Source organism: Coregonus lavaretus, assembly GCF_964263955.1.
Source record: "Coregonus lavaretus genome assembly, chromosome: 7".
Lineage (NCBI taxonomy): Eukaryota > Metazoa > Chordata > Actinopteri > Salmoniformes > Salmonidae > Coregonus > Coregonus lavaretus.
Window position 1 is genome coordinate 868,970 of NC_139994.1, and position 20,000 is coordinate 888,969.

At 43.3% G+C, this 20,000-nt stretch overlaps 1 protein-coding gene across 1 annotated transcript in view; it reads left to right on the forward strand.

Annotated features, from left to right (window-relative positions):
* Positions 1–16,357: 16,357 nt before the first annotated feature.
* LOC311132947 (sodium-dependent neutral amino acid transporter B(0)AT3-like) overlaps positions 16,358–20,000 on the forward strand; it is a 9,174-nt gene continuing 5,531 nt past the window's right edge. The window contains exons 1-3 of the mRNA XM_084166340.1: positions 16,358–16,878; positions 19,531–19,671; positions 19,871–20,000. The exon at positions 19,871–20,000 is cut by the window's right edge and continues 8 nt beyond it. Of these exons, the coding sequence (XP_084022466.1) occupies positions 16,707–16,878; positions 19,531–19,671; positions 19,871–20,000 (443 nt within the window). The 5' untranslated portion in view covers positions 16,358–16,706. The remainder of the gene's footprint in view (positions 16,879–19,530; positions 19,672–19,870) is intronic.

Sequence of the window (20,000 nt, forward strand, 5' to 3'; positions counted from 1 at the left end):
ATTTACAGAGATTGATTGCCCCTTCTAGCTTAGCTCGCGCTGTTTCCAGGTCATGGGTTCGCACCTCTGTCACATTGTCCACCTTCTCGAGGCTTTCCACTTTAGTTGAATAAACATCCACTTCAGAACTGACCAATGTGTGCGAGTGATTCGTTTACTGGTTTTAATTGCAAGTAGAGGGTTGAGTTAATCTCCTCACGAACAAACTCTTGGATAGTATCGGCCAGCTCTTTCTGTTGTCCGGTGTTGAGAGCCACCGTGAACAGGTGCATTGTGGACGGACAGATCATGCTATCTGCTGGACCAAAATACACCTGCTCATTTCTTCTTGTCATACAATGAACATCCCACGCCTTAATGTGCTGTTTACAATTGAACGTTTTAGAAAATAAGTTTAATTCATAGTCATTTTGCAAGAGAAAGCGTTTCAATGCCACTGTTATTATTATTAACAACTCTACACTACATGGCCAAAAGTATGTGGACATCTGCTCGTCCAACATCTCATTCCAAAATCATGGGCATTAATATGGAGTTGGTACCCCCTTTGATGGTATAACAGCCTCCACTCTTCTAGGAAAGGCTTTCCACTAGATGTTGGAACATTGCTGCGGGGACCTGGCTCACAGTCGGCGTTCCAATTCATCCCAAAAGTATTTTCGATGGGGTTGAAGTCAGGGCTCTGTGCAGGCCAGTCAAGTTCTTCCACACACCGATCTCGACAAACCGTTTCTTTATGGACCTCACTTTGTGACTGCAAGATGGTGAAGCATGATTCATCACTCCAGAGAACGCGTTTCTACTGCTCCAGAGTCCAATGGCGGCGAGCTTTACACCACTCCAGCCAACGCTTGGCATTGCGCATGGTAATCTTAGGCTTGTGTGCGGCTGCTCGGCCATGGAAACCCATTCATGAAGCTCCAGACGAACAGTTCTTGTGCTGAGGTTGATTCCAAAGGCAATTTGGAACTCGGTAGTGAGTGTTGCAACCGAGGACAGACGATTGTGTGGCCTACCACTTCGTGGCTGAGCCGTTGTTGCTCCTAGACATTTCCACTTCACAACAACAACACTTACAGTTGACCGGGGCAGCTCTAGCAGGACAGACATTTGACGAACTGACTTGTTGGAAATGACGGTGCCACGTTGAAAGTCACTGAGCTCTTCAGTAAGGCCATTCTACTGCCAATGTTTTTCTATGGAGATAGCATGGCTGTGTGCTCGATTTTATACACAGCAACGGGTGTGACTGAAATAGCCAAATCCACTAATTTGAAGGGGTGTCCACATACTGCTGTATATATAGTGTAGTTGGTTGGATTTGCTATTTGGCAACATTTTCTAGTTTGTTGAATCATCAAAAAGTAATTACAGTATCTACATATTTTATGTCACATTCTTACACCCTTACTCTTTCGCCCTCCAGAGTGTGTCTGGTACAAGTGTGTTGAACGTGTTGAAAGTTGAAAGTGTGTTGAACATGTTGAAAGTTGAAAGTGTGTTGAACGTGTTGAAAGTTGAAAGTGTGTTGAACGTGTTGAAAGTTGAAAGTGTGTTGAACGTGTTGAAAGTTGAAAGTGTGTTGAGCGTTTTGAAAGTTGAAAGTGTGTTGAACGTGTTGAAAGTTGAAAGTGTGTTGAACGTGTTGAAAGTTGAAAGTGTGTTGAACGTGTTGAAAGTTGAAAGTGTGTTGAACGTGTTGAAAGTTGAAAGTGTGTTGAACGTGTTGAAAGTTGAAAGTGTGTTGAACGTGTTGAAAGTTGAAAGTGTGTTGAGCGTTTTGAAAGTTGAAAGTGTGTTGAACGTGTTGAAAGTTGAAAGAGTGTTGAACGTGTTGAAAGTTGAAAGTGTGTTGAGCGTTTTGAAAGTTGAAAGTGTGTTGAACGTGTTGAAAGTTGAAAGTGTGTTGAACGTGTTGAAAGTTGAAAGTGTGTTGAACGTGTTGAAAGTTGAAAGTGTGTTGAACGTGTTGAAAGTTGAAAGTGTGTTGAACGTGTTGAAAGTTGAAAGTGTGTTGAGCGTTTTGAAAGTTGAAAGTGTGTTGAACGTGTTGAAAGTTGAAAGTGTGTTGAACGTGTTGAAAGTTGAAAGTGTGTTGAACGTGTTGAAAGTTGAAAGTGTGTTGAGCGTTTTGAAAGTTGAAAGTGTGTTGAACGTGTTGAAAGTTGAAAGTGTGTTGAACGTGTTGAAAGTTGAAAGTGTGTTGAACGTGTTGAAAGTTGAAAGTGTGTTGAGCGTTTTGAAAGTTGAAAGTGTGTTGAGCGTTTTGAAAGTTGAAAGTGTGTTGAACGTGTTGAAAGTTGAAAGTGTGTTGAATGTGTTGAAAGTGGAAAGTATGTTGAACATTGAAAGTTGAAAGTGTGTTTACAACAATTATAGTTTCTAAAGTGGAAGTTGGGAGAGTTATATTTGGGTGTTTCAGTGAAATGTAAGTGAGGGAGGCCCCGCTCTCTCGCTTTCCCAGATGTTTAGTTCATTTCATTCCGATCTCCTTTGCAATATTGTAGCCATTTTCTGTAGCCTGTCAACTATGTGTCTGTCTATCCCTGTTCTCTCCTCTCTGCACAGGCCATACAAACGCTTCACACCGCGTGGCTGCTGCCACTTTAATCTGGTGGTCCCTGCGTGCACGACCCACGTGGAGTTCCAGGTTTCCGGCAGCCTCTGGAACTGCCGTTCTGCGGCCAACAAGGCAGAGTTCATCTCAGCCTATGCTACCCTCCAGTCCCTCGACTTCTTGGTGCTGACGGAAACATGGATTACCACTGAAAACACTGCTTCTCCTACTGCTCTCTCCTCGTCTGACCATGTGTTCTCGCATACCCCGAGAGCATCTGGTCAGCGGGGTGGTGGAACAGGAATCCTCATCTCTCCCAAGTGGACATTCTCTCTTTCTCCCCTGACCCATCTGTCTATCTCCTCATTTTAATTCCATGCTGTCACAGTCACTAGCCCATTCAAGCTTAACATCCTTATCATTTATCGCCCTCCAGGTTCCCTTGGAGAGTTCATCAATGAGCTTGACGCCTTGATAAGTTCCTTTCCTGAGGATGGCTCACCCCTCACAGTTCTGGGTGACTTTAACCTCCCTACGTCTACCTTTGACTAATTTCTCTCTGCCTCCTTCTTTCCACTCCTCTCCTCTTTTGACCTCACCCTCTCACTGTCCCCCCCTTCTCACAAGGCAGGCAATACGCTTGACCTCATCTTTACTAGATGCTGTTCTTCTACTAATCTCACTGCAACTCCCCTCCAAGACTCCGACCACTACTTTGTATCCTTTTCTCTCTCGCTCTCCTCTAACACTACTCACTCTGCCCCTACTCAGATGGTAATGCGCCGTAGCAACCTTCGCTCTCTCTCTCCCGCTACTCTCTCCTCTTCCATCCTATCATCTCTTCCCTCTGCTCAAGCCTTCTCCCTCCAATCTCCTGATTCTGCCTCTTCAACCCTCCTCTCCTCCCTTTCTGCATCTTTTGACTCTCTATGTCCCCTATCCTCCCGGCCGGCTCGGTCCTCCCCTCCTGCTCAGTGGCTTGATGACTCATTGCGAGCTCACAGAACAGGGCTCCGGGCAGCCGAGCAGAAATGGAGGAATACTAGACTCCCTGCAGACCTGGCATCTTTTCACTCCCTCCTCTCTACATTTTCTTCCTCTGTTTCTGCTGCTAAAGCTACTTTCTACCACTGTAAATTCCAAGCATCTGCCTCTAACCCTAGGAAGCTCTTTGCCACCTTCTCCTCCCTGCTGAATCCTCCCCCCCCCCCCCCCCCCCCCCCTCTCTGTGGATGACTTTGTCAACCATTTTGAAAAGAAGGTTGATGACATCCGATCCTCGTTTGTTAAGTCAAATGACACCGCTGGTCCTGCTCACAATGCCCTACCCTATGCTTTGACCTCTTTCTCCCCTCTCTCTCCAGATGAAATCTTGCGACTTGTGACGGCCGGCCGCCCAACAACCTGCCCGCTTGACCCTATCCCCTACTCTCTTCTCCAGACCATTTCTGGAGACCTTCTCCCTTACCTCACCTCGCTCATCAACTCATCCTTGACCGCTGGCTATGTCCCTTCCGTCTTCAAGAGAGCGAGAGTTGCACCCCTTCTCAAAAAACTTACACTCGATCCCTCCGATGTCAACAACTACTGACCAGTATCCCTTCTTTCTTTTCTCTCCAAAACTCTTGAGCGTGCCGTCTTTAGCCAACTCTCTTGCTATCTCTCTCAGAATGACCTTCTTGATCCAAACCAGTCAGGTTTCAAGACTGGTCATTCAACTGAGACTGCTCTTCTCTGTGTCACGGAGGCTCTCCGCACTGCTAAAGCTAACTCTCTCTCCTCTGCTCTTGTCCTTCTAGACCTATCTGCTGCCTTTGATACTGTGAACCATCAGATCCTCCTCTCCACCCTCTCCGAGTTGGGCATCTCCGGCGCGGCTTACTCTTGGATTGCGTTCTACCTGACAGGTTGCTCCTACCAGGTGGCGTGGCGAGAATCTGTCTCCGCACCACATGCTCTCACCACTGGTGTCCCCCAGGGCTCAGTTCTAGGCCCTCTCCTATTCTCGCTATACACCAAGTCACTTGGCTCTGTCATATCCTCACATGGCCTCTCCTATCATTGCTACGCAGACGACACACAACTAATCTTCTCCTTTCCCCCTTCTGATAACCAGGTGGCGAATCACATCTCTGCATGTCTGGCAGACATATCAGTGTGGATGACGGATCACCACCTCAAGCTGAACCTCGGCAAGACGGAGCTGCTCTTCCTCCCGGGGAAGGACTGCCCACTCCATGATCTCACCATCACGGTTGACAACTCCGTTGTGTCCTCCTCCCAGAGTGCAAAGAGCCTTGGCGTGACCCTGGACAACACCCTGTCGTTCTCCGCTAACATCAAGGCGGTGACCCGATCCTGTAGGTTAATGCTCTACAACATTCGGAGAGTACGACCCTGCCTTACACAGTAAGCGGCACAGGTCCTAATCCAGGCACTTGTCATCTCCCGTCTGGATTACTGCAACTCGCTGTTGGCTGGGCTCCCTGCCTGTGACATTAAACCCCTACAACTCATCCAGAATGCCGCAACCCGTCTGGTGTTCAACCTTCCCAAGTTCTCTCACTTCACCCCACTCCTCCGCACACTCCACTGGCTTCCAGTTGAAGCTCGCATCTGCTACAAGACCATGGTGCTTGCCTATGGAGCTGTGAGGGGAACGGCACCTCCTTCCCTTCAGGCTCTGATCAGTCCCTACACCCAAAAGAGGGCATTGCGTTCATCCACCTCTGGCCTGCTAGCCCCCCTACCTCTGTGGAAGCACAGTTCCCGCTCAGCCCAGTCAAAACTGTTCGCTGCTCTGGCACCCCAATGGTGGAACAAGCTCCCTCACGACGCCAGGACAGCGGAGTCACTCACCACCTTCCGGAGACACTTGAAACCCCACCTCTTTAAGGAATACCTGGGATAGGATAAAGTAATCCTTCTACCCCCCCCAAAAAAAAAAAATCATAAAATAAATAAACATATTGTAAAGAGGTTATCCCACTGGCTATAAGGTGAATGCACCAATTTGTAAGTCGCTCTGGATAAGAGCGTCTGCTAAATGACGTAAATGTAAATGTAAATGTATTGAACGTGTTGAAAGTTGAAAGTATGTTGAACGTTGAAAGTTGAAAGTGTGTTGGACGTGTTGAAAGTAGAAAGTGTGTTGAACGTGTTGAAAGTTGAAAGAGTGTTGAACGTTGAAAGTTGAAAGTATCTTGAACGTTGAAAGTTGAAAGTGTGTTGAACGTGTTGAAAGTTGAAAGTGTGTTGAACGTTGAAAGTTGAAAGTATGTTGAACGTTGAAAGTTGAAAGTGTGTTGAACGTGTTGAAAGTTGAAAGTGTGTTGAACGTATGTATGCACACATGACTGTTATTTAGTTTTTATGTATTTATTTATGAAAAAGAGATGATCTATTGCACTCGAAGTGGACACTGATTGGACACTGAGCAGTGGACACTGATTGGACACTGAGCAGTGGACACTGATTGGACAGTGAGCAGTGGACACTGATTGGACACTGAGCAGTGGACATTGATTGGACAGTGAGCAGTGGACACTGATTGGACACTGGGCAGTGGACACTGATTGGACACTGAGCAGTGGACACTGATTGGACACTGGGCAGTGGACACTGATTGGACACTGGGCAGTGGACACTGATTGGACACTGAGCAGTGGACACTGATTTTGTGTGATTCTGGTATTAAAATTCTTCTGTTTATTTATTTTAATTTTTTTTTACCATTGGTGTGATTTTGAATACAATAACGACTGACGATTAGGCTACTGCAACTACATTTTTACAGTCATTTAGCAGACGCTCTTATCACAGTTAGTGACTGCATAAATTTTCATACTGGACCCCCCGTGGGAAACGAACCCACAACCCTGGCGTTGCAAGCGCCATGCTCTACCAACTGAGCTACAGGGGACCCAGCTACTGTTGCTTTATCTGTTGACTAGGGCTGGGGGGGTTAAAGAACGTGGGACGGTGTATATGTTGTCTTTCTGTCCTGATAGTTGAACATTTGTAAATAAATGAGGACCGGTGAATGTTGGGTTGACCAACCTGAACAATGAAAGCCGAGGACCAGTGAATGTTGGGTTGACCAACCTGAACAATGAAAGCCGAGGACCAGTGAATGTTGGGTTGACCAACCTGAACAATGAAAGCCGAGGACCAGTGAATGTTGGGTTGACCAACCTGAACAATGAAAGCCGAGGACCAGTGAATGTTGGGTTGACCAACCTGAACAATGAAAGCCGAGGACCAGTGAATCTTGGGTTGTGTGATGAGTGTGGTGAAAAGAGTCAGGCGTAGGAGGGTAATCACCGAATACAGAGTATATTCCTTCGTTGACACACAAATGCGCTCCAATAGCGATCAACGAAACAGGCACAGGGGAAACTAACATCCCTGGCAATTACACTGTAACGGAATACAATAATACATAGGCACAGGGGGGAAATCTACCCTGGCAACACAATGTTATGAGTAGCTCCACCGAGCTACACTACTCTCACAATTAACAATCACCCACAAGGACAAGGGGGCAGAGGGAACACTCATACACAGACTAATTAGGGGATAGGAACCAGGTGTGTGTGATTGACAAGACGAGACAATTGTGATGATGATTGGGGCGGCAGTGGTCAGTAAGCCGGTGACGACGAACGCCGAAGCCTGCCCGAACAAGGAGGGGAGGCAGCCTCGGCCGAAGTCGTGACAGGTTGACCAACCTGAACAATGAAAGCCGAGGACCACTGAATGTTGGGTTGACCAACCTGAACAATGAAAGCCGAGGACCAGTGAATCTTGGGTTGACCAACCTGTCTGTACAATAACAATGGCCTGAGTCATTACTATATCCTTGTACAAACATTTTTGTAATGTCATATAGTGTGGTATTTTATCACACAGAAAAGACATGAGAGAATATTGTCAGAAAGTGATAGATTAATTATTAATGACTAATTATTACACCCTGAAACTGTGTGAAATGTGTTAGAATGTGTGAGTGTAGGACCAGTAAAGAATATGACATTGTGTTACTATTTAGCAATGTGAGTAAGAGTTAGGCCAGACAACAAAGGCTACAGGCAACTGAGAAACCAAGATAACTAAGGAATTTAGGGAGTAGAGAAACTGTTAGGCTTGTGTGTGTGTGTGTGTGTGTGTGTGTGTGTGTGTGTGTGTGTGTGTGTGTGTGTGTGTGTGTGTGTGTGTGTGTGTGTGTGTGACATGATGGTCAGGAGAGCAGTTTTCCAGTGGAAAACTACAGCCCGCCTAAAGAGGGGAGGGATTATTATTTTCTCTGACGTGTGCATATAAAAAGATTGTACGGCCATTTTGTTTTAGAACGTTCTCAATGAATAAAGCCTGATGATTGTATGCTGGGCTGCTTGGTCTGATTATTAGAGATTTACAACCTCTGGGATACAGACTGAGTAATAAGTTCATTTTTGAAACATTGGGATAGAAATTCACGTAACAGCTTGGTCCTTTCGAGCTGGACCTGTCGTCCCAGGGAACCCCGAAACCGTGCACGGGCGGATCTAGGATCCGTGGGATAAAGTCCTGACCTCTAAGATTGAGGGTTAATCCAGGTGGTGAACTGGTTCACGACAGGAACGGTGACGAGATCCAACCAAATTGAGTCCCAGCTACAAGAATAAGGTCAGTAATCTTTATTCATTGGATTTTGGGGGAATTGAACTGTAACCTGCAGTAAGGATTTATGGAGTTTAAATTTGCTGTAGTGAGGTTCCGTCAATATTGTGAGTGGAGATCAACACAGCCCATCCACAGATAGGTATCGTCGGAAATTGAATTGGAGAGCCAATTCAGTTCCCGGAGTACATTTAGATGAGAATAGCAGATGCTGAGGAGAGGAATTACCTGTTGACAGAACAACAGGAGTCAGACTTAAAAGACGTTCCAGAGCATTTGTGGTCCCGGGGTCCAGCAGACGTAGGATTAATAAAAGGGGTAATTCCAGTACAGGTGATACCCAAATCTAATCATAGGCCATATCAGAAGCAATACCCTATGAAACCAGAAGCAATACAAGGTTTGCAGTTTACCAAGAGCAGATTGGGAGGGACCTTGAGGGAGGGCCAACTCTCGGGGAGATAGTGAGGCCAGAAACAAAGGTGCAGTGTCCTGGAAATCACAGTCTGTTTTGTTTTTTTAAGTTCTGCTGGGAGTACATTTGATGATGGGATTTTGTGTTGAATTAGAGGCTAGAGACTTCATAAAATAATAATTGGAATAATAATTATATATTAACTTGCTCAACCAAACGTAGATATACGTCATGGGTGAGACATAATTAATATATTATTGTACAAAGCCAATTTAGGGTTTCCATTAAGGAACGTCAATCACTACTTTGGATATTAATACTATGGAGATAAATTCAATATATGCTGGTCAACTACGGCATGTGTTTGGTGTTATTTGTAGCCTACTTAGAAAGGACTGTTACCTATATCTGCTGTATTCTAAACAATGACAGATTGGGGGTTTCGTAAGAGGTGGATATAATTTTAGTTGATAACAGAGGTAATTAGATTTGAGAAATGTTGAAAAGTAATGTTAGATGGAAAGTCAGCAATAGAGGATAGAGATTGTACAGGGTTTCCTGTGTAAAGAAAAAGTAATAGAAATTGGGTGATGAGAAATGTTGAATTGCATTGTTTAAGCAAGAATGGTATTAAATTCATGCTTTCTAGTTATGTGTATGCAAATATGTTATTCGTTTTTGGTGGTGTGTGGATAGAATTTACTAATGCCAGGATTCAGTAAACGAAGCAGAGAGATGCAGTGAGGGCAGTGGAAGGGATACCCCACCCTAAGACGGGGGTACACCAGTTCAGAAGAGATATGGAAGGGCTGACCGCCAGCTTTAAACTGAATACAGGGGTTCTAGAGTGGGCAGAAGGAGGGGCTTATGGAGATAAATTGGCACAACTCTGTGATAATCTGAGAGAATATTATCACAGACATGCCGACTTCTCCAAAGTCCACGAGTGTAAGCAGGGAGACAGTGAGACTATTAGTCAATACCTAGAGAGACTGAGATATGTGTTCAATGCAAACAGTGGATTTATTAAACAATAGGTTTATATTTTAATAAATTAATGCAACAGGTTTAAATCATTACCGGAAGGTGGTTATGGGTTTGTTATTTACAGGTTTAGTGAAGTTAATGACATGTGGAGTTATCTGAGGGGGGAGTTTTTTGTTTTTGTTTTTTTTCCCAGGATTGAGGGAAATCCCCTACAGTATATGTTAAGGGACAGTAGGAGACAACGTATCAAACATTTTTTAAATAGATGCCTGGAATAAAATATCACTGCTTACTTATATGAAGTAAGGGATTATATTGGCAAATGAGTGAAATATGACATTGAGAAGGGTGACAGGAACAATAGAAGGGGAGACAGATGTTCCTATGGTGTTGATCAAATAATTGATAAGGGATCATTTGAGATGAGATCACATGGAGCAGATTTAGGGTTCAATAATCATTGTAAGATTTAAAGAGGATATGGTCTGAAGGGTAATCAATTAAATATAATCATTGCATACTCGAGGAATTTTGAGTGGTTTTATGGATTAATTATGAGGAATTCGATTGATACAAATGATTATTGATGAGTTAGGACTGGGGATGTCTGTATCATGTTTTGTGTGTACTTATCACCTTTAGATTACTGATGGTAATTGAAGGTTAACAAAATGTATAATTCCTCTTCCAGGAGAAAGAGATTAGTTTATCTCATTGGAATGTTGCCCAGGGATAGAGGGAGCAGTTTAATGGAGGTAGGCAGTATTTAGGTCATAAAAGGGAGATACCAAATTAAGTGGGGCCTGGCTATTTTTGGTTGTTGTTTTTCAAATAAAAAAACAACGCACCTAGTATGATTTTAGGGTTTTTTTCAACAGGTCAAAGGTGATAAGTCTCAAAGGAGCACACACAGTGAATTTTATGGAGTTTTTCTGTTTTGACTGAGTTTCGGGTATATATGATTTCTTATGAGAATAAATGTCATGAGGACTTAATGAACACTTGGTATAAGTAACATTTATGAAATATTTAGAATGATGGTAATGTTTAGTATACTATGGGATGGAACAGTTCGTTGAATAATTTCAATTGCCTCTGAACTCTGTTTTGACTTTCTGGTGTTAATTAATCATCCACACTGGTAATTCTAAAGGCACGAGAGGAGGACTTTAAGAGTTGATTTTACCAAGTCGAGGGTAATTTATAATACTGTGAAAAGTGTGAAGATTATAATTTGGTAATAATACATATGATTTGAACCAGAAAATAACAGAAGAGAGAGAGAGCTTTCCCTGAATGAGGGATAACTGTTGCTAGTCAATTGTACTAATCTTGGATTACTTTTACGGGATAGAAGTAAGTTGAGGTATTATTATGCTTTGATAAACAACAAGTTGGTATTTGAAACTAAATTAATGCAATGAGCTGCAGTAATCAGAGGAAGGCACAATCTAATGCGAAACAGCTATTACCTAGATCATTTATTCAGTAATGAGATCAGGAAGATAGGAGCAATAAAGAAGCAAGGGACAGTCTCAAAAATAAATAAGGGATGGCAATTGGATGATAAATTACCAATATTACCTAAGTGATTGTTTAGGTAGGTGGTAATATTGACACATGGGCAGTGACATGTGTCAAAAGGAGGGATGGATGGTAGAGCAGATTAGACAACACTTTGTTGCATATGGGATTACTAATTATTTAAAAAAAAACTTTTGTTCAAGATGTGTTATCTGTGCTCAAAATAATCACCAGGGCAGACAAAGGGCACCTCAGGGTGAGTATCCTCCGGCTAAATACCCTTTCCAGCAATTGGAAATGGATTTTATAGAGTTATCACGGAGTGAAGGGAAGAAATGTAGAGTAACCCCAGATAAAGATGGGTTATCCCCCTTTGAGAAAGTGTTTGGAAGACCTTACAGAATGCCACAGTTGGCAGGACCAGACAGGCAGACATAGAACTAGAGAATACACTAGCAGAACACGTGAGAAAATTGTTCGTTAACCGTATGTCTAAGAATTTGTGTCCTACAGGAGAATTAAAGGAGAAGGTGACTCATAGTATATAACCTGGAGACTGGGTGTGGATCCAATCGTTGAGGAAAAAGGATCGAAAGCACTCACGCTGGGAGGGACCATACCAAGTCCTATTCGTAACTGCCTTCGCAATAAGAATAGCTGAGAGAGCCACTTGGGTCCACGTTACCCACTGCAAAAAGGTAGGCCCACATACCAACACTGTTGAACACACACAGAGTTAAAGAGAAGAACTGCACCATTAGGGTTCGGGGGTAAACTCTGATAAAGAAGAAACCCTACCCCGACCTTTCATCACTGTGGGGTGTTTAAAGAGGTGTGGGTATGGGGAAGTACCAGGCAGGTGGGTCAGGGACAGAATTGGGATGGCGGTTTTGGGGATTTTGGGGGACTCTGAGCTGCATCATCATGTTAACCATATTATGGATTAATCCAGGTCAACCTAAACAGGGAAATGATGCACTGATTCGATCTCGTAGAAATACTGAAACCAAGAAAGACTATTGGGGAAATTATTATTTTAATAGTTAAAGTTTAGGACAAGATGGGGGATTCAAGATACTATTCGACTTCTCCCATGAAGAGATAGGAGGTTTTGGGGGCTTTGGTAAGAAGGGGGCGTGTACAAGAAAGTTAGGTCCTAGAAGGTATGGTAAATACATTTGCACTGGGGAACGCTCATGTCCTTGGGCAAGGGTGTTTAAACATACCTGGGGAACATACCATGAGAATGGGATGGACACAGTACACCGATGGGGAATTAAACAAACCCATGATAAATGTAAAACGGAACTGGTGATAACGGTAAAGTCAATTATGCAAGATGACATAGCAAGGAATTATTGGGCCTGTGTTGATGATTTCGGGGCAGATATATGTTTGAGGTTCATTTTTCAGGAGAAAAATGAATCTTCCACCTCCGAGACAGATCAGCAGGTAGATCCAATGTTATCACCAGAGGTACCAAAAAACGAGTGTAATACCCCTTGGAAGGCCCTCAGAAGGAATCCTAAATAGCACTAAACCACCAAGGGTAGAATATTTCCTCTTGCAGGAAATGAACCAAGGAGAAGTAGAAGGAATTTCAAATGAGAACTTTTGGGTAAGGTGGATGAACTACACAGCTAGGGTGTTGGGTCAAACTAATTGTTATGCCTGTTCAACAGGTAGGCCAACCCTTGTAACTGCACCTATGCCTCAGACCATGTTCTCTTGTGTGATAGATTTGGGATCAAACCAAACCTCACCTAATTGTTCTGATATTAAAATAACCACTCTTAAAAAGGATAATACTAAGGCACCCCAATTCACCATGAACCCCAGAGATTATCAATGTTATAGACACCAAAGTAATGCGAATCACAGATCAAATTATAGAAGGGTTTGCAACAACGTTTTTCTGATGGGTTACAATTGATGTTGAATGGATTATTTACATCTACAAAGGTTCGTTAATTAGACAGGGGATGCAGTGAAGAGAATCTCAGGCCAACTATCCGCCACCTCACTCATGACCTGCAGAATACTTTGGTTCTCGAAATGCTTTTAGCAGAGAAGGGCGTATTTGCAAGATGGTGGGAGGTCATTGTTGTATGTTTATCCCCAACAATACAGCCCCAGATGGTACAGTAACTAGAGCGCTGGCAGGTCTCACTGCATTAATTAAAGAATGGGCTGAGAACTGGGGGGTGACTACATCAATGACTGGTTGGTTTGATCAAATGTTTGGTAAATGGAAAACTATTGTTGTAACTATTTTAGGCGCGGCAATCGCGTCTATGGGTATGCTTGTTCTTTGTGGATATTGTCTTATTCCCTGTGTCCGAGGGTTGGTGAGCAAGGCGTTGGAGAATGCAGTATCACAGCAGATGGTGAGATACGGCCCAATCCCGGACTCCGGGAATGAAGAATATGATCCATCAGGCTTGGTGGAGGACGACGACGATTCAGTTAGTTTGAGACTGGATGTTTACCTAGAACTATAAATCTCTAGTTTAAAAGTTATTGTAATGATCTTTTGTGTATTAAAGTCTTGTTTTAAGTGTGATGTACTAATTAATCAATATTGCAGGATGTGATGAAGCAAATGTTCTTCACTATAGGCTTGGACTGTTGTTTCCAGATAGTGGGTAAACAGGTTAGGTACCATTGCTAAAGAGTAACGTTACGCTTTTAATCATGGGGTAACCCTGACGAACCTGTATTGAATGAGACAATTTGTATGTTTTTATATGCAAATCAACTTATATGCTTCAATGTGTGTGATTCATTTTCATAACAACATATATTTTGTGAGTATGTGTGTAATATTTAGTCAAGGGGTGGATTGATAGAGTAATTATTAATGACTAATTATTACACCCTGAAACTGTGTGAAATGTGTTAGAATGTGTGAGTGTAGGACCAGTAAAGAATATGACATTGTGTTACTATTTAGCAATGTGAGTAAGAGTTAGGCCAGACAACAAAGGCTACAGGCAACTGAGAAACCAAGATAACTGAGGAATTTAGGGAGTAGAGAAACTGTTAGGCTTGTGTGTGTGTGACATGATGGTCAGGAGAGCAGTTTTCCAGTGGAAAACTACAGCCCGCCTAAAGAGGGGAGGGATTATTATTTTCTCTGACGTGTGCATATAAAAAGATTGTACGGCCATTTTGTTTTAGAACGTTCTCAATGAATAAAGCCTGATGATTGTATGCTGGGCTGCTTGGTCTGATTATTAGAGATTTACAACCTCTGGGATACAGACTGAGTAATAAGTTCATTTTTGAAACATTGGGATAGAAATTCACGTAACAGAAAGATATTACTTCCTTATTTTCATTTCTCAATCATTAACATTACTTTACTATGAAACTACCACTCCCACTCCTAAATCATTCACTTTTAATTATTTTGATTTAACCTTTATTTTGACAGGGAAGTCATACTGAGAGGTCTCTTTTACAGATAAGCCCTGCATACATACATCAAACATATACAATAAAAATAAAATACAAAAATACAAAACACATTAAGAAAAACAGACACATTTATCAACATAGAGCTCTCTGATTTCATTTTTTAGCAGACGCTTTTATCCAGAGCGACTTACAGTTAGTGAGTGCATTCATTATTATTATTATTTTTTCATACTGGCCCCCCGTGGGAATCGAACCCACAACCCTGGCGTTGCAAACGCCATGCTCTACCAACTGAGCTACATCCCTGCCGGCCATTCCCTCCCCTACCCTGGGCCAATTCAATTGTGCGCCGCCCCATGGGTCTCCCGGTCACGGCCGGCTACGACAGAGCCTGGATTCGAACCAGGATCTCCAGTGGCACAGCTAGCACTGCGATGCAGTGCCTTAGACCACAGCGCCACTCGGGAGGTCATTACTCTGACCTGAACATTACTCTGAACTGACCCAGGGGGTCCAGAACATCTAATTTCAGAGAGCTCTGTAAATTGTTCCACATAAAAAACCATATAAGCAGCTTTACACAACTCTGTGGAGACCGAAGTGGCCTCCAGTGTTATCCAAGCCTGAGACCGGGTTTGTTAATTTGTAAGTCTAAATTGTATTAATGTTGATAGATGCATAGGACGTTTCTGCATGAGTGCTTTGTAGATAAACACAAGAAACTGCTGCTCTCTCCTTACATACAAAGAGGCCCAACCCACTTGTTGATACAAAACACAATGGTGAGTTATATTACCATCACCAGTAATAAACCTAAAGGCCCAACGGTGAGTTATATTACCATCACTAGTAATAAACCTAAAGGCCCAACGGTGAGTTATATTACCATCACCAGTAATAAACCTAAAGGCCCAACGGTGAGTTATATTACCATCACCAGTAATGAAGCTAAGGTACTGCCACTCCTAAATCATTAACATTTCCAAGAGATAATTGTACAGTAAAACTGCAGCATGAAACAGGAAAAGCACTTTTACTAACGCACAAAATACATACATAAGCAACTTTGTGTAACATACTGGCATACATTCTGTATTTCTTCTAAAGAACTATCCAAAAGCACTTTGGTGTTGTTGTCTCTAACATGAAAAGCGCCACTATCAATTTATTATCAATGGAATCTGAGAAAGTCTGAGACTTTAACCATCATTTTGCTGAATGACTTTCAGCTACTGCTTCCAAAAATATTGGGATCTACGGGGCAATGAACCCCCAAAATGATACAATCTCTCTTAATAATATTTTGTGTTTTTCCACAACCTCTGAACTTTGCCTGGTTCTGCCTGTGATTCCATCTGAAACTGATGTAAGATTCCATATAAAAACATTATATGGTTTATATATTTGTTTTTACAGCCTGTGCACCCATGACCCCATCTCTGACAATTATGTTTTTTTATTGACTGGTAGGGAGGTTGGTCGTGTCCCAAACCTATAGGCCCTGGTCAAAAGTAGTGCACTGTATAGGGGATAGGGTGCCATTTGGGATGCATCTGTTATCACCATTGCTGGCGGTTATTTCCCTGAGTGATCGACTTATCATCAGGTTATCCATTAAACAGGAGCTTTCTACAAATAGATTCTAAACAAACACTAAAGAACACTAAATGATTACGCCAAATTCCTCTCACACTCCTCTTCCTGGTGCCTAGCCGGCTTAGCTTCCCCCCCCCCCAAACATATAAAAGTGACATCCCTGATACTGGCTCTTACATCTGAGGGAAAACATCAGACACAGATGAGTCAATCCACTGAGGCAAGTCAGGGAGAAGATCATAGCACTGGATGGTGCAGAACAGAACATCATTCAAGGACCTCCATAGCAACCTGCACTGAGACAGAGAAGTGATTCAGATCACCACATTAAAGCAGCATAAACCTGAGAGAGGATTTCAGATCAGACACTGGAGTAAAGATACAAACACCCAACCGGTGAATTCAAGTGGACAACAGAACAACTGTGTTCCCTCTATTGAATAAACACAGGTTCAGAGTGCTAGGACCTGGGCTAAAACACACTGGGCTAAACTGCAAACCAGAGCTTGATCTACTACTGAGCTAAACTACTGCTGAGAGCTGAGGATGCCTGAGGAGGGTATGGAGGAAACCAAGGGGGTAGAGGAGGAAACCAAGGGGGAAGAGGAGAGACCCAAGTGGAACAACAAGGCAGAGTATCTGCTGACCTGCATTGGCTTTGCTGTTGGACTGGGCAACGTGTGGCGTTTCCCCTACCTCTGCCAGATTTACGGAGGGGGTATAGATGCTTTTACACATCTTTTCTTTTGTTTTTCACTCCAACTTTGTTCATGTTAAGCAAGTCCTCCGGAGACCTGAGTGGTTGTAGGATTCGGTGAAATTTCAACTCCGTTATCTATGATTTAATTTTTTTTACTAAATTTAACTAAATTCGATTTTTTAACACTATAACATTTTAGCACAATTTAAATTGTAACACCATTATTCAACTCTAAAATCTTTACTCCATTTAACAACTTCCTAATTTAACACTAACATTTTAACTGAAGTTAACAATTTAAGATTTTAACTCCATTAAACATGTTAACTGTATTTAATATTTAACAATTTAATTTACATTTTAGTCATTTAGCAGACGCTCTTATCCTGAGAGACTTACAGTTAGTGAGTGCATACATTTTTCATACTTTTAACTCAATACATTTGTGTATGTTATTTTTGAAATATATATTTTGATTGTCTGTTTTTATTTTAAAGTATCTCTGGTGTGGTTCTGTGAAGTGTAGACTGCAGTAAGTACTACAACAATACTTTGCTCTACAGCAGTGATTCCATCTGTGTCTTTGTCTCAAGTCTGGTGCGCTCAGGCTGTTACATCACGAGCATCACGAACAAAGTCATTTGGATCATTTTATCTCGCCTGTGAGAAACACAACCATTAGTGGTCCTCTGTAGCTCAATTGGTAGAGCATGGCGCTTGTAACGCTAGGGTAGTGCGTTCGATCCCCGGGACCACCCATACGTAAAAATGTATGCACACATGACTGTAAGTCGCTTTGGATAAAAGCGTCTGCTAAATGGCATATTTATTATTATTATTAGCACGGGCAAGTCTGATTAAGACTTAACTGTACCACAGCTTCTGCCATAGACAGCTTCCGCCATAGAAACAAACGGATCATGGCTTTGTGTCCGCGGTTGCACGTTTACAATGCAGAAAACGCTTGTCTCTAGCCCAAACCGTTAAAAAAATAAATACCTATTTTACCGGAGCTAAATACAATTATTTCTAGAATGGATTCGCGGGACGCTCTTAAAGGGGTACACATCAGTTATCATCATGCAAATAAACCCTAGTTCATCTATTCAAAACATTTATCACTAAAAATATATTATTTGCAGTATCCATGGGCGGCGCACAATTGGTCCAGCGTCGGTAGGGGAGGGTTTGGCCGGCAGGGATGTGGGTTCGTTTCCCGCGGGGGGCCAGTATGAAAAAAAAAAAATGAAAAAAAAAACATTTTAAAAAACATGTATGCATTCACTAACTGTAAGTTGCTCTGGATAAGACCGTCTGCTAAATGACTAAAATGTAAATGTAAATGTATCAGATGAGATGGAGCTCATTACCACTAAATCAATAATAGGGACATTTTAATTTGCAGCATAATTTTTACCCCATCAAGGTGTGCCACAGTCCAAAAAATTATGAGAACCACTGCCCTACAGTACTTCTGCCTGTGACCTATTGAACTGCATGTCTTAAATTGTTTTGGATTTCAGGTCAGGTCTGTAAGTCAGGGCTCCAGGATAACATTTTCCTCTGGTGGCACTTGTGGTCTTAATAAGGTCTGAATGAGTGAACCTCCAATCCCATGAATTCTACTAGAGCTCTATGTAAACTTGTGGCAGTCGGAGACCTTGTTACAGGCCGGAGTTGTCCGTAGCAGGCACAAGGATACTCTCCCTGAATTCCCCGAAATTCCAAAATTAGGGTTACGTTTAGGGTTAGGATAAGGGTTAAGGTTAGGCCCAGGGTTATGGGCTAGTTTGTTGAAACGTTGTAGACAGTTAGTTGAACATTTACCAACCAACCATCTATTTAGGAAAGTGTTACAATGATCTCAGATCAAAGGTTCCTTCCCAAATGGCACCCTATTCCCTATGTAGTGCACTACGTTTGACCAGAGCCCTATGGGCCCCCTATGGGACCTGGTTAAAAGTAGTTTACTATATGGACACAGGGGCAACATCATTCTACTCTGACCGGATTCCACATGAACCCTTGTTTGTCCCGTGTCCCATGTCCCCTCTCTCCTCTCTCCAGGTGCGTTCCAGTTCCCCTACCTGATAACCCTGGTGTTTGACCCGTGTCCCCTCTCTCCTCTCCCCAGGTGCGTTCCTGATCCCATACCTGATAGCCCTGGTGTTTGACCCATGCCCCCTCTCTCCTCTCCCCAGGTGCGTTCCTGATCCCCTACCTGATAGCCCTGGTGTTTGACCCGTGTCCCCTCTCTCCTCTCCCCAGGTGCGTTCCTGATCCCCTACCTGATAGCCCTGGTGTTTGACCCGTGTCCCCTCTCTCCTCTCCCCAGGTGCGTTCCTGATCCCCTACCTGATAGCCCTGGTGTTTGACCCGTGTCCCCTCTCTCCTCTCCCCAGGTGCGTTCCTGATCCCGTACCTGATAGCCCTGGTGTTTGACCCGTGTCCCCTCTCTCCTTTCCCCAGGTGCGTTCCTGATCCCCTACCTGATAGCCCTGGTGTTTGACCCGTGTCCCCTCTCTCCTCTCCCCAGGTGCGTTCCTGATCCCCTACCTGATAGCCCTGGTGTTTGACCCGTGTCCCCTCTCTCCTCTCCCCAGGTGCGTTCCTGATCCCCTACCTGATAGCCCTGGTGTTTGACCCGTGTCCCCTCTCTCCTCTCCCCAGGTGCGTTCCTGATCCCCTACCTGATAGCCCTGGTGTTTCAAGGTCTGCCTCTGCTCTATTTGGAGCTGGCTATAGGACAGAGGCTCCGCATGGGCAGCGTCGGAGTCTGGAACTCCATATCACCCTACCTGGGAGGAGTAGGTAGGTGATAAAACCTTGATGAAGACAGCTTAGCTGTTGAAACGATGGTTGTATAAATTATTGCATCGGAGTCATTAGACTGTGCAGCTTTTTGTCTTTTCTCAGGAGTAGGTGGGCGGCTAAAACTAACAGCCAGACAGGGAATGTCCCCTACTAGCTGTTGTTCAGTGTTTCTGATCTACTATCCTGTGTCCATCAGGTGTAGCCTCTATGGTGGTTTCCTTCTGTGTGAGTCTGTTCTACAACACTATCGTGGCCTGGGTACTCTGGTACCTCTTCAACTCCTTCCAGGAACCCCTGCCCTGGAGCCAATGTCCCCTCAACCACAA